Source organism: Ranitomeya variabilis, chromosome 4, assembly GCF_051348905.1.
Source record: "Ranitomeya variabilis isolate aRanVar5 chromosome 4, aRanVar5.hap1, whole genome shotgun sequence".
NCBI classification, from domain to species: Eukaryota; Metazoa; Chordata; class Amphibia; order Anura; family Dendrobatidae; genus Ranitomeya; species Ranitomeya variabilis.
In genome coordinates, this window is record NC_135235.1 from 585,852,756 (window position 1) to 585,871,160 (window position 18,405).

At 46.4% G+C, this 18,405-nt stretch overlaps 1 protein-coding gene across 2 annotated transcripts; it reads right to left on the reverse strand.

Moving 5' to 3' along the window:
* Window positions 1–1,348: 1,348 nt before the first annotated feature.
* Window positions 1,349–16,679, reverse strand: CIMIP1 (ciliary microtubule inner protein 1). 2 transcript variants are annotated; one of them, XM_077257758.1, is made up of 5 exons: window positions 16,375–16,679; window positions 15,023–15,086; window positions 5,250–5,331; window positions 5,062–5,166; window positions 2,784–3,913 (listed from the first exon to the last, which is right to left on the reverse strand). In XM_077257758.1, exons 2-5 carry the CDS (start codon window positions 15,046–15,048, stop codon window positions 3,758–3,760), a joined length of 369 nt encoding a protein of 122 aa, XP_077113873.1. In that variant the 5' UTR covers window positions 15,049–15,086; window positions 16,375–16,679; the 3' UTR covers window positions 2,784–3,757. The 2 variants fall into 2 exon arrangements, with proteins under 2 accessions (XP_077113872.1, XP_077113873.1); XM_077257757.1 differs by lacking the exon at window positions 15,023–15,086 and having other exon boundaries at window positions 1,349–3,913; window positions 16,375–16,676.
* Window positions 16,680–18,405: the final 1,726 nt, after the last annotated feature.

Below are 18,405 nucleotides of genomic sequence, written 5' to 3' on the forward strand. Positions count from 1 at the left end.
TCTGCCAGGGTGGCTGTAACAGAAGCTCCCTTCGGTTTCCGGTCACGGAGGAACTGCTGGAGGTCCTCTGGGCAGTTCCACAAGAACTGCTCCGTGACGAACAGTTCCTGGACCTCCTGGCGGGTGGTGAGCGCTAGATCCGAGGTCCAGTGCTCTGCAGCTCTCAGCATCGCCCTCATGTGGTCAGTCCAGGCGTCCTTTGGGCCACGCTGCAGGCTCCAGAACTTCTTGCGGTAGGACTCCGGGGTGAGGTTGTAGTGCTGGATCAGGGCCCGCTTGATGCTGTTGTAGTCCTGCTCCACCCCGGCAGGTAAGTCCCCCAAAACTTCCAGGGACTTACCCCTCAAACGGGGGGTCAGGTATCTTGCCCACTGATCCGGGGCCAGATGGTGTTGGAGGCAGGTCCTTTCAAAGGCCAGCAGGAAGGAATCCAGGTCTCCATCCTTCTAAAGCAGAGGGAAGTCCTCAGCCTGGACTTTGGAAGCCTTGGACTCTGGTGGTGCTGGGGCGTCCAGCGGGAGCCCGTGTTGAGCCATCGCCAGTCGGTGCTGGCGCTCCGCTGCTCTCTCTGCCGCTGCTTGCTCCGCTGCCCGCTCTTCAGCTTCATGGCGTTCTGCACGCTCTCGCTTCGCTGCTTTCTCTGCCCGCTCTGCTGCTTCACAGTGTTCTGCACCCTCTGCCTCCACCGCTTTCTTGGCATCTGCCATGAGTTTCACATAGGCGTCTTCATTACCCACCTCGAGACGTGCCACTGCCGCTGCAACAAGGGCCGCTGATGTGGACAGGCTGGGGCGGGTTGGTGGTGGGTAGTCCCCTGCAGGACTAAGCATGGGTGGCTGGCTCCTTGGGGAGTCCTGGCTGAGCTCCCCCTCGCCTTGAACGGTACCATCCACCACCAACTCCTCATAGACCATAGCACTGTCCTGCGCCCTCACCGCACTCCTGGTACCATCAGCCATCTTTGGAACCTCTGGTTACTGACACAGCTGTAACCCTGACCTTGCACACAACTTATTATATCTACACTCTGACCGTCTAGTACTGGGCTGACCTTAAGATCCCAGCAGTGAAAGTTACCGCTGGTAGTCTTTAGTGTCTGGGAGCAGGGGTCCCACGCACACTATTACTCTGATCCCACCATGCTGCCACCAATGTGAAGAAAAAAGGTTCCTCCCACGTCACCAATCCGTGACGTAACTACACAGGCACAGCTCTCCGGCGCCCTCGTTGTCTCTCAGGTCAATAAGGGAACTGCACCTAGAGCAAATAGCCACCAGGGAGACTGCCCTGTTACCCATGCTGGGCATTCTAAGATTCGCAATCAGAATAAAAGGATCAGCCCAAAATTAATTTATGGTTTAATTGCTTCATGGGTGCACTAGATAATTACAAGAAATATACAGTAAAAATATACCAAAGTTACAGTCAAAGTAAAATATAACAATAATAGTACAAGGCTTAGAGGTATAAAGCTGGAGGTCTATTTACCAGGTTGAAGGTCGCTTGTGGAGGCCGGGGAGCTCTGCGTTCCACAGGTACAAGACTTCTAGTTGCCGGGCAGTCCCCAAAAAGCATGTGCTTGCTCCCCTCTGGCTGGCATATGCCCTGTTCCTTATTTCATCATCTTCTTCTGTTGGCTTTCACTCTCCATGTGTCCTCAGCTCTTAATCCTTCTGTGTCCCTCCCCCCTGTACCTGGGTGGGCTAACAATCTCCACCCTACAGCTTCCATGCAGAATCTATTCCCAATACCTAATAAATGGTATAACTTCTCTCAGGATGATCGGATCAGTACACGGGCGGTACCAGCGCATGTGGTTTGTTCTGCTGGTCGTACAGGGATCAAACCTGGACCCATTCGATCGCTGTGGGAGGCTGATCTCTATATCTCAGGTTCCAGAACTCTCACTGACCCAGGAGTTTCACTGTCAGATGCACAATTTCTTCAGGGCTATGAGGATATTTTTTATGAGCCTGTACCTTGGACAATGCGTCCATAATTCATAATTTCATGTTGTACACGGTCCGGCTGGGAAGACAATAGACGTGTCCTCCTGTAGCCATCTGACACGTATGCTTTAATTGAGCCCCCAGGCACCTCCATGCCCCCTGCTGGCGTGGCTTCCTCATTCAAGCATTGAAGTGCCATCTGCCTGCTACACTGGTCCCAGTCCATTACCATACTAAAGGGTCTTCATTCAAGTAGGCAAAAGGTGGGGGCCAGGAGTGCTCATGTCCCTGCAGACGTGTGACCAGGTGAATTCTGATATGAGACAAAATGGAGTCAGGCCGATCTCTGATAGGAGGCCAGCGTTATGCCCCATATCCAAGATGGCGGCTGCTCCCTCATCACAATATATACCCCCCATCCTGGTATATGCCCCTTATCCTGGGCGTCATCATGATATACATTCCCCATCCTGGTATATGTCTCTCATCCTGGGCCCCATCCTGATATATGTCCCTTATCCTGGTATATGTTATATGTCCCTTATCCTAGGCCTCATCTTGGTAATATGTCCCTTATTCTGGGTTACATCTTGGTAATCTGCCCCTTATCCTGGTATATATCCCTTAACCTGGGCCCCATGCAGGTCTATGTCCCCTGTTTTGCTGCTGTTCTTTAATGCATAGAAAAAGTAAACCATTCTACTCACCCTCCCGCCGCTCCCCTGCTGAGCAGCAGCATCTTCTGAAGTCGGCAGCTAATTTTAGTGTGCATGTGAAGGGAGCGCATAACATCACAGCCATGCACGTCCAGTCATGTGCACTCCGACGTCAGATGCTGGCCTCTGATTGGCCACAACATGTATTGCCTCGCACGGACCCGATGCGAGGACACACATCCAGTTGAAGTTTCTGCTGACCTCAGCAGGCCCTCACCTGCACGGGCCCAGTCACAACCTCTGCGACCTGGTCGTTATGCCCCTGCTTCTGGCCATTAGTGGGGGTCCCTTTTGTCTCATTGATGCTAGGAAAAGTTAAAAGGACTGGCAGTGCACACGTGCGACCTATAGCTCCATCTAACTGCTCCTGGTCGTAGTCTTGAGACTAGAGACAAACCACGGGAGTCTTGCACTAGAGAAGGAAGGGGGACTTCAGGCCGTTGGTGGGAGGTTCCTGTTTGTGTGTGGACGCAAGTCCTCATGCCAAAAACAATTGAATGGATGCGCAACATGCAACTCCAATCAAATCCTCCTGGCTGCAGTCCTGTGGCCTATGAGGGGAGCCTTGTAGCCAGGGAGGACCAAGAGAGTATCTGATTAACAGCTATCACCTATTCAGTGAATATGTAATAATATACATAGGTCATTGTACCCCTTTAATGTCAGTCCACAGTGGCATCACAACTTTATTTAAACATCTGGCAAGGGAGAAGTTAACATGAAGTAATTGCACTCAATCTGCCACTGCCACTTCCTTGTAAACCAATTTTCTGATCGTGTTGACTTGCAGGATGGAAGTGATCGCCTCTCCGCCTGGAGCTGCACTTCAATCAGCATAAAGCTGCATTAACCTTTACTGCTATAATGTAAATAGTGGGATACGACGGTGCAGGCGAGGCTGCCGTAAATCAGGTTTTCCGCTACGATATTTGAGCACGCTGTTCATTCCTATGCTAATTTTTAACATTTACTCATCTTCTACAGAGATTTTCCATTTTGCCACAGAATGCAGGAAAGTTTTATTAGTTTATTGTGAGACCGCTAAAATGTTTCCATTCCGTCTTGTTGGGGCCTCTGCAGAACGACGACCACTTAGGCAATTCCTTCAGCAGGCCAGTTCATGTTTTTGCAAAAATCGCCCTTGAGGTGGTGTGTTCTGCCGTACCGTTCCAGCTGCAGGGCCGAGATGGTGGATCTCCATCCTATCAGCCCTTGGGTTGTTTGTGGAATGGCAGGAGAGAGGCCAACCTGGAGGGGAAAATTGTGATTTTAAGTCTTCCCATATACACAGTATATATTTTTCATTTCACCCCATTTTGAAAATCTTGCTCGCCGTCATGAATGGCAACATTCTTATTAACATCCAGAGGCTAAAACAGTGTACTGACTTATTACCTCTGATAGCCAAGGGTTTGTTACAATGTGGGTAGTCTAGAGTCTAGACTATGCTCAATGAGTTAAAGAAGTATTCTTCCTTCCATCAAAATTTTATGCTCTTAATATATTGCAGTCATCATATTATAGAGCACTGCAATTGCTCATTTTGCCTTTCTGCCCAGTTAATTGTTCTCTTTTCCATTAGGTCTGACATCATGTGATTAAAAACACACACAATCCTTCTAAGGCTACGTTCACATTTGCGTTGTTGGGCGCAGCATCGGCGACGCGACGCAACCAACAACGCATGTACACAACGCAGCATTTTGCGACGCATGCGTTGTCATAAGATCCTACAGATCGGGACTTTCGGCGCAGGGAAAACGCTACAAGTAGCGTCCCCTGCGTCCTGTCTTGTGCGTCTATATGATGCATGCGTTGTAAAACGCAGTACAACGCATACCGGCGCATGTCCATGCGCCCCCCATGTTAAAGATAGGGGCGCATGACGCATGCGTCGGTATGTGTCGACGACGCTGCGCCCAACAACGCAAATGTGAACGTTACCTAAGCTCTATGTAAAAACAGGAGGTCAATTTTTCTTGTATGAGTCATAAGTTACTGCAAAAGTAGCTGGCAGGGGGAGGAGGGAACAGCTATGTCAGAAGTTGAAGAGGGGAATATTAAATGCAGGAACAAGAGACTTCCTATTTCTACATAGAGCAGAGAAGAGAGAAGAACTAACTAGGCAGAAAGGTAAAATGAGCAACTGTAAGTACACAGTGCCGTATAATATGGTGACTGCAATATATTAAGAGGAAAAAACATTGATGGGAATGCTTATTTAACTATATCAGTGGCACAAATCTCTCCCTATTGATCATTGAAGATATATGTATTTTTTTGACATTGAGGATTGTCTAGCCTGCATGCTATACTATCAATCTATCAGCTGTGAGAAATTTGAGCTGAGAACAGGTCCAAAACTACTTTAGTATAGTCTGTATTAGGGTTCTGACCTTTATATACTGGTCCAGCGGGGTCACCGTGCGGACATTCATGTGGTCTGGGATTTTTATTCTGTGTTCCGTCTCCTTTGCGTCCATGGCGGTCTCTCTTCTTGGCTAAAATACGAAGATGGACATTGTTATATGTTGGTTGTTTCTTGGGGCTTGATACCTATTGTGCCCTGTCAGGTAAGATTTACCTCATCGTAGGGTGCAGTCAGGAACCCCCAGTTCTCAGGCCACATCTTGGTGGTTTCCTGCTCTTTCTTCACATGTGCTTTCCTGAACACATAAAGTAAAACATTACCGCGTCTTGTGGTTTTTCAAATTTTTTCATGCAACCTGCATGTATTGGCATGAATGTGTGTATGTGTAATGCATGGGTAAAGTACTTCAGCGAGTCAGTCAATGTATTTTTGAGAGGCATCCATCCCCTATAGTCTTGAAATAAAATGCGCTTGTCTATGTATTCAGCAACTGCATAGTGTGATTCTGACTGCACTTATTCTAATCTTAAAGGGGTTTCCCTCAAACAAAGTTAATTTTAATGAACATTTTAATGAATATATCTTGGAATAATAATAATTTCCACAATTGGATGCGTGTAAATAAAATGTTCCTGTGCTGAGATAATCTTATAATTGTGCCCCTGCTGTGTACTGTGTAATGTCTGTGTCTGACCGTACAGGGAAATGGTCTGATCATACCACAGCTCCTGGGCAGGGGAGGAAGGAAAAGAGTATACAGACATTACAGCACGGGATCGCAAATAATTCTTTCTTTCAGGTAAAACATTGGTAAAAATAGTCAGTGAAATGTTTTGCTTCACAAAAAGAATAATTTGCAATTCTGTGCTGTCCTGTCTGTATACTCTAATTTCCTTCCCCCCCTGCCCAGGTGCTGTGGTATGATCAGACCATGTTCCTGACACAGACATTACACAGTACACAGCAGGGGCACATTTATAAGATTAGCTCAGCACAGGGACATTTTTGTTTATCACATCAAATTGTGTAAATTATTTTTATTACAAGATCTATTAATTAAAATGTACTTTGTTCATGGGAAACCCTCTTTAAGAATGTATTGCTTATGTGCGATTACTTGATGATAAGAAGGGCTTCAACCACTAGGCCCCTTAACCACCTGAAGAACGTGGCACTGAAATACCTGTCTGAATGGAATGGTGACCGAACATGTGCACCACTGCTGCATTCGTTCTCTATGGGACTGTCAGAGAAAACAGTGCGCTGTCCTCGGCTATCTCTGGCAGTCCTATAGACAATGAATATGGCGGTGATGCACAGGACTGGCCACCGCTGCATTCAAATGGGAATTTGCAGGGCTCCTGGGGTTCCCAGCATCGGATCAGTGCTGATTACCAAGTTATCTCTGATCCTATGGATAGGGAGTAACGTCTAACAATGGGAATACTCCTTTAAAGGGTTATTCCTAAAATGATATTGTCATCTCATAATAATCTTCATTCAATATCATTCTATTTTGGCAATACACATAATATAAAAATCATGTATGGTTCAATCTAGTGTATTTTGGGCAGCCAGCTAACACATGTCAATTATGGTGTGCTGAGCCGGAGCTTCACATGTCTTTCAAGAATCTGCACTGGGGCACTTCTTCCACTGACTTTTGAGCCAGCTGCCAGCACAGCTCAACTATGCTGTGTCAGCACTTGGCTCAGCTTAGCGCGCTGCACTGAACTGTTTTGCTTTGTTGAATGAGACCAGTGTCAGACTGAGGAACATTGGGCCCATTAGAGAATTTGACATCTGTCATACAAAACCACTACATTATCATTAAAGGAGTTTTTCGTACCAGGGCTAATTTTCATCAGGCACTGTATGTTACGGTATTGCCATGGAGTTGGCTCTTCGTGCCTGTTTGATTGGTATTCATGTGATCACTCATATGCGATTTGCATACTTGTAGTCACACGCCGACAAGCTAATCTCCCTGTTTCTCTGAATGTTAATGTTAAAGCTTTGAGAGATGCAGGGATAGAAATCAGTTGGCATATGACCACAAGTATGCAAATTGCATATGAGCGATCACGTGGCGACCAATGAAACTGGCAAGCAGAACTGAATCCTAACAGTGAGTATACTACACGCTAACACTGTATACTGCACACTGTTAGGATTTGACATGATATAGTGCCTGAAGAAGATTAGCCCTGGCCTGGAAAACCCCTTGGAGAGAGCTGTGCAGTGTAGTTCCATAAATGTTCAGCAGGGTTGCAGGATGTTGGACTTCTATCAACACAATATCGATGACCTATCCGAGGGATACATCATCAATGTCTTTTGCCCAGAGAAGCCCCTTAGTGTTATTGCTTACTACGATATCGATTTCATGGTTCCTTTTGAGTATGATGCCTCCCAAATGCCCAGCTCCCACATACTGTATGATGTACTCAGCACACAGTATGATGGTCCCAATGTAACCTGAGTGCACAGTATGATGGCCCAGAGCCCACTATATACATTATGATGTCCCAACAGCTCCCTATGTTCAGTATGTTGTCCCCACAGATCCATTTATACAATGATATCCTCACACCTCCCTACATACAGTATGATGGCTCCCACAGCTCCCTATATACAGGATATGATGCCCCTACAGTCCATATGCAGCGCCCCAGAGTCCTGGTCGTTGCAGTACTGTGGCTCCGCCACTAAGGGGAGCCATGGTGCGTTCGATGGCACTGAAGGAGTTCCTCCAATCAGGTATCACAGACACCAATATGTTTCACAGCTGGGCCTCCGGGGGGAGCTAAGGGTGCTATTCATTAGGCCACTCCCCACCATAGTGGGTAAACTGGGGGTCAGGCAGGAAGTTAGGGAGAACGCTGACTGGATTGAACGAAGCAACACCTAGTGAGAGAGGGTGTTGTGGAGGAAGAGACAGTAGGGTCTCTGCCAGGGGTGGGACCCTGGCAGAGGCTTGGCATTGGAAAGAACGTAACGGGACCGTGCCTGCTCAGCATAGCGGCGGTGCCCAAGAAAGGTCTAGAAGCGAGATAGATTGTGCTGAGTGAGAAACGAGATCAAGCAGACGGAGAATACCAGCAGGGGTTTTGTTGAAAGAGGCAGCACCTTGCTGAGGCGCATTACCGGTGGCCGGAACGCCGAGGGAGTGGAATAATATACAGCTTTAAGCCATACTCCAAACAGCGGCAGGACAGTCAGTCTCAGGCGGGCTGTCTACCACATATCACCTATGAAGTCTTGGGGGGCAATTGCGGGAGAGGGGCGTCTCTAGGGTCCCGGAAGAACTCCAGGCCTACCTGACAAACGGGTGCCGTTCCAACCTGAATACCAGGGAGGGACGGAATAAGAGAGGAACATCTAATCGAGTTGTGAGGGAACTTAAGAAACAGACACAACAGTTGTGGGGTACTTTCCGTGAGCACAGCAGGGAAGGACTACAACACACAGCGCTAAGAAGGAAGGCACTGATTTCCACCTGTGAGGAGAACTCTGGAGGTGCCATTGGACCGGCCGGACTTGCGCAGCCTGGTGGGCCAGATTCCGGACTGAGGACCAAGAGATCTCCAGTAAAGAGGTAAAGAGACTGCAACCTGGTGTCCTCGTTATTTACCGCGACCTGCACCCCACAACTGCACCGCTACACCACCGTTAACAGCACCTACTTCACCGGACGTCCCCCCACTGACGGACAGGGCCACGGACCGGGTCTAGCCACCGTGACAACCCCAGGACTGAGACCTAGAGGCCCGGCTCCGGGTACCCCTCGGCCCTGCGGCGGTGTGGGGGGGCGCTCCAACTTGGCGTCACGAACAGGATCTACTTAAGCCTGAAGAATCAGGTCATGTGTGCCTAGAGACTGTGATTTACTGTACTTGAACCGTACTTTATTGAAAAGACTGTGTTGTGCCATTTGCCGCCAAAATCCGCCGCCATTGCAGCGCTGAGGAGAGCGCAGGAAGAGAAGAGGGGCGTGGAGTGGGCGTAGACAAGCTGGAGAGCGCGAACATCAATGGCCGCCCAGTCTAAGTATTTCTGTGTCCTGAGGACGTGCCCGTCAACAGCCGAAGTCCGCCTCCTGATCCTGGTCGGAGGGTGGAGACCATGGGGACGGGACCGCCCACGAAAGAGACCGCGAAAAGAGGACATTGGAGGACAAATAAAGATGGCGACACCAGGAGCACCACGCGGAGCTGACCCGGTCCGGCCCGAGGCTGCGCAACCCGAGACAGCCTCCGAGACGCCAACGCTGCGGGGCCTGACCCTCGCAGAGCCACCAATGGGTCGACCTCCTTTGCCGCTGTCTGCAGCACGTGTGGCTGCGGCCGAGGCCCGACAGCTAGCCCGCCGGCTGAGGGCCGATGCCCACGTACTTACACGGCTAGGCCAGCCCACAGAGATCCGTCTGTCCCCAGTGTCCCCTGTCGCCACCCACCCGGCCGTGGCTGGAGGCATGTCACCGACGCCGGACTTGAAGATTTCACCAGATGCTGAACATCTGCGGCGTCTGATGGCCGCATGGAGGAGCCGACCCCAGCCTGCGGAACAGGTTGACTTGACCAGCGCTCCAGAGATCCCGTCCTCACACTGGGGTGTAGTGGTGGCCTTTAACCCCCGGTATGGAAGAGGGGTGATTCAGGAAATTGGAGAGCCGCTGCAGGTCCGCGTGGATCGGGAGGAGGTGGAGCCTTGCAGCGGGAGGCTCGATCGTGACCTGGAGCCGGGAGACGCCGTCACTTACACGAGGTGGAGGAGGGACACTGGCGAGACGGGCTGGTTTGCCCGAGGTGTCCAACGATGCGTTGCCCTCCAGGCTGCTGCCGGAACACCAGAAGGAGCTGATTCAGTGGGGAAAGCAGCAGAGCCCGGCCCTGCGGAACCCCGGGAAGCCCAGCCTTGCCGTGCCCCGGAGGGACGGGTGCACCTGCCGACAAGGAGGACCTCCCGGCGAGGGATTTTATCATTACTGGGACCGGAACGGCGTCCTGGCTCACCGGTGCGATCTGTTGGCCTGGTGAGGCCGGATAAGAGGCCGCCTTCTGCAGAACCCCAGTAAGATTTTATTGCTTTATAAAAATGTAAATAGTTACTGTTTGTTCTTTTGTTCTTGTTGCTGCTAAACCCGTCCAGGGTAAACTTTAAAAGGTGACCCCTTTGTTGACCCGGGGTCACTATTGTTGTTTTCCAGAAGTTTTGCACAAAGTTACACAAACTGCAGTAATCATGGACTGTGCATGATTCAAACTTTCCTGTAAATAGTTTGCACCTTCTTAAAGGTGCTTCCTACTGGTTTTAGTTAAAGACACTTTGCGAAGATGCCATTCCGGAGCTCTGGTATGGACTGGTAGGCTGAGAAGAAGAGCTACCTCAGAGAGACTTGATCTCCTCTTAAAGGGGAGGTTAGAATTGAACTTGGAAAGTGATACTGTTTCCGAACAGTAATGTCATGATGATGCTTTGCAAGAAATGTAACCGTTTTACATGAAAAGTTATATGTGTTTAATATGTTTGAAATGTGAAGTTTGAATAATGTTCTTCAAAAGGAAAGATGCAGAAAGCCTGTTGAGGTGGACTAGAGTTCTGCATGGATAGAAACGTAAGAAAGTAATAATGAAGGTGAGGATAGAAGGTAAACCCTGCGTCCCCATAGAAAGTTAGTTCGTTACTAAGGACAGAAAGTAGACCCGTAGGGGTTAGTGAGTGAGTCCTTATAGGAGCCAGGCAGAGTGGGCTCCATGTTCTCAAACTGAAAGGAATGTTATGTCTATACTATGTATAGTAGAGAAAGGCAGTAGGCCCTGGCTGAACGGGGCGGTCCTGTAAAAGAAAGGAGAGGCAGTAGGTCTGGTGCCATAGGGACAGGCGGTCCTGCAGGTTCAAAAGTAGGAGAATGAAGAGTTACCTTGCCCTGTAATGTGATTATAGGAAGGCCTTTGATAAACTAAGAGTGTATGTTTCTTAAAGGCAATGTTAATTTATTGTTCCAGCATTTGCACTTAGTAGAATACCCGGTTGGGTAATGAGAGTAAATTGTAGCCTGTTGCTATGATATTTGATTATGTTTTGTAACGTTAAAGTGTCCTCACCTCCCATAAAGGGAAGCCTGTTCAAGTATGCTTATTGTTTTGCACTCAACAAATTTGTATGTCTTTTTGCTAACCTGTATTGTTGTTTTCTTCCCAATCCCGGAGTACTGTGTTTAACCAGGGGGGAGTGCAGCGCCCCAGAGTCCTGGTCGTTGCAGTACTGTGGCTCCGCCACTAAGGGGAGCCATGGTGCGTTCGATGGCACTGAAGGAGTTCCTCCAATCAGGTATCACAGACACCAATATGTTTCACAGCTGGGCCTCCGGGGGGAGCTAAGGGTGCTATTCATTAGGCCACTCCCCACCATAGTGGGTAAACTGGGGGTCAGGCAGGAAGTTAGGGAGAACGCTGACTGGATTGAACGAAGCAACACCTAGTGAGAGAGGGTGTTGTGGAGGAAGAGACAGTAGGGTCTCTGCCAGGGGTGGGACCCTGGCAGAGGCTTGGCATTGGAAAGAACGTAACGGGACCGTGCCTGCTCAGCATAGCGGCGGTGCCCAAGAAAGGACTAGAAGCGAGATAGATTGTGCTGAGTGAGAAACGAGATCAAGCAGACGGAGAATACCAGCAGGGGTTTTGTTGAAAGAGGCAGCACCTTGCTGAGGCGCATTACCGGTGGCCGGAACGCCGAGGGAGTGGAATAATATACAGCTTTAAGCCATACTCCAAACAGCGGCAGGACAGTCAGTCTCAGGCGGGCTGTCTACCACATATCACCTATGAAGTCTTGGGGGGCAATTGCGGGAGAGGGGCGTCTCTAGGGTCCCGGAAGAACTCCAGGCCTACCTGACAAACGGGTGCCGTTCCAACCTGAATACCAGGGAGGGACGGAATAAGAGAGGAACATCTAATCGAGTTGTGAGGGAACTTAAGAAACAGACACAACAGTTGTGGGGTACTTTCCGTGAGCACAGCAGGGAAGGACTACAACACACAGCGCTAAGAAGGAAGGCACTGATTTCCACCTGTGAGGAGAACTCTGGAGGTGCCATTGGACCGGCCGGACTTGCGCAGCCTGGTGGGCCAGATTCCGGACTGAGGACCAAGAGATCTCCAGTAAAGAGGTAAAGAGACTGCAACCTGGTGTCCTCGTTATTTACCGCGACCTGCACCCCACAACTGCACCGCTACACCACCGTTAACAGCACCTACTTCACCGGACGTCCCCCCACTGACGGACAGGGCCACGGACCGGGTCTAGCCACCGTGACAACCCCAGGACTGAGACCTAGAGGCCCGGCTCCGGGTACCCCTCGGCCCTGCGGCGGTGTGGGGGGGCGCTCCACATATATAATGTATGATGTTCCAACAACTCCCTATATATGGTATGATGTCCCCACAGCTCCCCTGTATACAGTATGATGACCCCCGACTCTCTATATGCAGCTTGATAGCTCCCACAGCTCCCTATATACAGCATGGTTTCCCGACAGATACATATCTACAGTATAATGGCCACTTTATGAAGTATGGGGGCACAACAGTTACCTATACACAGTATGATGTCCCTCACAGCTCCCCCATATACAGTATGGGGTCCCAGGTAATGACTGATAAAGTAAAAAAAAACCCTCACCATGTTCCCCATAGCACTTTGCTCCCATCTCTGCATAGTGTGATTAGTGGCAGACACCATCTAGTGACGTCATTGTACCTGCTGCATGCACTCTCAGATGCACAGGCTGAATGGCAAAGGAGGAAGCCATTCTCCGGATGCAGATACTTTCTGCAGAAGTGGCTACATTACCAGCTCACCGGGCCACCATTCAACACAGGGTTCTTGTGGACTCAGAGGCTCCATAATGGCCATGAGGTCTACCAATATGGACGCCTATGAAGTAGAGCCTAGGGCCCAACAAAGGATTCTCTAGTTTTCTGGTGGGCCAATCCGGCCCTTTATGAGACATACATTCAATATACATAGCTGAACTTTTTATAATAAATATGAATGTTTTCACTGCTGCTGAATTTATTTCTTAATTTATTTATTTATCTTGTAGGTCTTTACTGATGATGAACTTGTTTTATTTATCTATAAGTCTTTTAGTTCTTTACTGCTTTATTTATTTTTTATTCTTTTAGGTCTTTACTATGATGCTGCAGTTGATAGGGTACAGCAGATACAGTTAAAGAGATGGAAATAATTCAGGATAAAACAGGAGAGGGAGGGCCCTGCAGCTCTGGAGAGGAACAGGGTGCTGCCGGGAAATGTAGTTTTCACAGATATGAATAGGATTGCCCATTCAGCTATGTGAAGGTGAAAGTTCACACAGGCAGCTAGAGATAAAAAAGAGACACAAAGGTGCAAGAAGAAACTTTATGCTGGGATTAGTCTATAGTATATACACACATGGTCAAAATTGTTGGTACCCCTCGTTTAATGACAGAAAAAACCACAATGGTCACAGAGATAACTTGAATCTGACAAAAGTAATAATAAATAAAAGATCTATGAAAACGAACAAAGGAAAGTCCGACATTGCTTTTCAACCATTCTTCCACAGAATGAAAAAAAAACAACTCATGAAATAGCCCTGGATAGAAATGATGGTACCCCTGAAGATAATGTGACAACAGGGACATGTTATATCACAGTGTGGACTTCATGGGAGACGACCAAGGAGGACACCATTGTTGAAAAAAATCATAAAAAAGCCAGACTGGAATTTGCCAAACTAAATGTTGACAAGCCACAAAGCTTTTGGAAGAATGTCCTATGGACAGGTGAGATAAAAATGGAACTTTTTGGAAAGGCACATCAGCTCTGTGTTCACAGATGGAAAAATGAAGCATATCAAAAAAAGAACACTGTCCCTACTGTGAAACATGGAGGAGGCTCTGTTATGTTCTGGGGCTGCTTTGCTGCATCTGGCACAGGGTGTCTAGAATCTGTGCGGGGTACAATGAAATCTCAAGACTATCAAGGGATTCTAGAGAGAAATGTGCTGCCCAGTGTCAGAAAGCTTGGTCTCATTCATAGGTCATGGGTCTTGCAACAGGATAATGACCTAAAAGATACAGCTAAAAACACCCAAGAATGGCTAAGAGGAAAACATTGGACTATTCTGAAGTGGCCTTCTATGAGCCGTGACCTAAATCCTATTTAGCATCTAGCATTTAGCTAAACATGCCATCTGGAAAAGGCAACCTTCAAGCACGAGACAACTGGAGCAGTTTGCTCTTGAGGAGTGGGCCAAAATACCTGTAGAGAGGTGCAGAAGTCTCATTGACAGTTTGGTTGCAGTGATTGCCTTAAAAAGTTGTGCAACAAAATATTAAGTTAAGGGTACCATCATTTCTGCCCAGGCCTATTTCATGAGTTGTATTTTTTTTTTAATTCTGTGGAAGCATGGTTGAAAAGCAATGTCTGACTTTCATTTTTTAATTTTCATAGATTTTTTTTATTCATTATTACTTTTGTCGGATTCAAGTTATTTCTGTGACCATTGTGGGTTTTTCTGTCATTAAACGAGGGGTACCAACAATTTTGACCACGTGTGTACTAGTAATAGTCATGCAGATACTGTTCTTTAGTGCAATTGTATAGTTAACTTTTTAAGAGTCTCATAACGAATGTGATTGAGACCACGTAATGAGATACAATCAGATCACTGTGCAGCCAGCAATCCTCGCCCTAAATAATTCATGATAGTAAATCACACAATCCTTTCTCCTATTCTAACCTGCAGCTGCTACATATACATTCATACCATATACATAACCCACCTCTGTCTATGTATCTCACATTGTATATTGACATCCACATTATATACATCATTCCTCCATTATACAGCCGTGTGCATACAAGTATATGTGCACACAGCATATACAGTGGGGAAAAAAGTATTTGATACACTGCAGATTTGGAAGTTTTCCCACCTACAAAGATTGGAGAGGTCTGTCATTTTTATCGTAGGTACACTTCAACTGTGAGAGACAGAATCTACAAATAAAAACCAGAAAATCACATTGTATGATTTTTAAATAATTAAATAGCATTTTATTGCATGAAATAACTATTTGATCACCTGCCAACCAGCAATAATTCTGGCACTCACAGACCTATTAGTTTTTCTTTAAGGGTATGTTCACACGCTGCGGGTTTTGCTGCGGATCCGCAGCGGATTTGCACTGCGGATCCGCAGCTTTTTTCCATGTAGGTTACAGTACAATGTAACCCAATGGAAAACAAAACCCGCTGTGCCGACGATCCTTTTTTCCCCAGGCAAATCCGCAGCGGATTTGCCTGCAGAAAAAAGAAGTACCATGTCAATTATTTCTGCGGATTCCGCAGCGGTTTTCCAGCAGCACCAATAGGAAACTGCAGTTGGAAACCCGCAGTGGAATCCGCAGTAGAAAAAGGATCAAAACCCGCAGTGAAAAGCACTGCGGTTTTCACTGCGGATTTGTCAAAAAAAGGACCTGAAAAATCCGCAGTGAAAAAAGGATCGTGTGAACATAGCCTAAGAAGTCCTCCTACTCTGCACTCATTACCTGTATTAATTGAACCTGTTTGAACCCGTTATCTACATAAAAGACACCTGTAACAAGCATATCAAATACTTATTTTCCCACAGTACTTCTTATATACTATATATACACACAGTATATACTTGTTACATACCCTATATACACACACTATATCCTTGTTATATACTGACACTATATCCTTATTATATACTCTATACACACTATATAATTATTATATGTTATACACAATACATCCTTGTTATATACCCTATATACACATTACATATCATTTTTATATACTCAGTATAATCTATCACTGTTATATACCCTATATTCATAATATATCCTTTATATATATCCTATATACACACTGTATATACTTGTTATATACCCTGTACACACACACTACATTCTGTTATATACCCTATAAACACACAGTATATACTTGTTATATAGCGTATACCATATACACACACAGTATATACTTCATATATACCCTGTATACAGTACACACGGTATAAACTTGTTATATGCCATATACAGACACTATATCCTTGTTACATACGCAAACACATTATATAATTATTATAATATCCTATATACGGTATATCCTTTTTATATACCCTATATACACACATTATAAAGTATTATGTACCTGTGCACACTCGTTATATCCTGAGTACACTAGGACACACCAGTATGTACATTATATACACTCCGCTCCCCATTATGTACACAGATAAGAGGCAGCATTATGTTACCAGATCATGTCTTGTGCCACTAGGTTGCTGTGTTTGCCCTGGTCCTGGGGGGCGGCTGCCATGTCTCTGTACACACAGCTTCCTTGCAGAGGACACAGCTGATTGCTGTTTAACCTGTAGCCAGGTAACCGGCGTGTGGCAGTGACATCACACTGAGGGCAGGGCCTCCATGTTATTATACATGAAGCATGATATGATGGATATAAAGGTGTGGAGGTGATCACACTGAGAACAGGGCCTCCATGATATTATATAGCTTGAAGCGTGATATAATGGACGCACATTTCCAGTCTGCCTGTAGTAAAGTCTAATTTTTGACCTATATAATATACTAGCTGTACTACCCGGCTTCGCCCGGGTTAATGACTGCTGTTAGCAAAATAGAATGTGTTAACAAAAATTTATTCTGCACACAAAAACCACAAAACAAATAGATAGAAATGTAATTATTAAAAGGCAAAAACTAAGCAAATAGAAGCATTTCACAACATATATTAGCTTTGTTATACTGAGAATGTCTTTGTTGCCTATATTAACCAATCAGAGCTCAGGTTAATTAACTGTAGCAAAATAGAAGCTGAGCTGTGATTGGTTGCTATTGGCAGCCTGATAAATCCCCAGCCAACAGGAAGCCCTCCCCCCTGGCAGTATATATTAGCTCACACATACACATAATAGACAGGTCATGTGACTGACAGCTGCCGTATTTCCTATATGGTACATTTGTTGCTCTTGTAGTTTGCTTATTAATCAGATTTTTATTTTTGAAGGACAATACCAGACTTGTGTGTGTTTTAGGGCGAGTTTTATGTGTCAAGTTGTGTGTGTTGAGTTGCGTGTGGCGACATGCATGTAGCGACTTTTGTGAGATGAGTTTTGTGTGGCGACATGCGTGTAGCAACATTTTGTGTGTTGAGTTGCATGTGACAGGTTAGTGTAGCAAGTTGTGTGCAGCAAGATTTGTGCATGGCGAGTTTTGCGCGTGGCGAGTTTTATGTGTGGTGCATTTTGAGTATGTGCAAGTTTTGTGTGAGGCAACTTTTGCATGTGGTGCAACTTTTGTACATGTGGCAATTTTTCTGTGTGTGCAAGTTTTGCATGAGGTGAGTTTTCCATGAGGTGAGTTTTGCACGTGTGGCGAGTTTTGCGTGAGCCTAGTTTTGCATATGGCGAGTTTTGCATGTAGCGAGTTTTGAGTGGTGACTTTTGTGTTTCGACTTTTATGTGGCGAGGTTGGTGTGTGTGTGTGGTGAAATGTGTGCTGAGGGTGGTATATGTGTTCAAGCACGTGGTAGTGTGTGGCGCATTTTGTGTTTGTGTTCATATCCCCGTGTGTGGTGAGTATCCCATGTCGGGGCCCCACCTTAGCAACTGTACGGTATATACTCTTTGTCGCCATCGCTCTCATTCTTTAAGTCCTCATTGTTCACATCTGGCAGCTGTCAATTTTCCTCCAACACTTTTCCCTTCACTTTTTCCCCATTATGTAGATAGGAGCAAAATTGTTTGGTGAATTGGAACGCGCGGGGTTAAAATTTCACCTCACAACATAGCCTATGACGCTCTCGGGGTCCAGACGTGTGACTGTGCAAAATTTTGTGGCTGTAGCTGCGACGGTACAGATGCCAATCCCGGACATACACACATACATACATACACACATTCAGCTTTATATATTAGATATACCTGTATGTAATCTCCTGTATATAGTATATACCTGTGTGTCATCTCACCTATATATAGTATATATCTGTGTGTCATCTCCTGTATATAGTATATACCTGTATGTCATCTCCTCCTATACATAGCATATACCTGTGTCATCTCCTCCTGTATATACTATATACCTGTAGGTAATCTGCTCCTGTATATAGTATATACCTGTGTGTCATCTCCTCCTGTATATAGTATATACCTGTATGTCATCTCCTCCTGTATGTAGTATGTACCTGTATGTCATCTCCTCCTCTATATAGTATATACCTGTGTGTCATCTCTCCTGTATATAGTATATATCTGTGTGTCATCTCC

Coding starts and splice junctions, on each gene's coding strand:
- CIMIP1 (XM_077257757.1), bottom strand. CDS start 16,436: ATGGCAGCCGCCCCCCAGGACCAGGGCAAACACAGCAACCTAGTGGCA. Junction 5,167..5,249: donor TGACTGCACCCTACGATGAG/GTAAATCTTACC, acceptor TTCGTATTTTAG/CCAAGAAGAGAGACCGCCAT. Junction 3,914..5,061: donor CGCTGGACCAGTATATAAAG/GTCAGAACCCTA, acceptor TTTCCCCTCCAG/GTTGGCCTCTCTCCTGCCAT.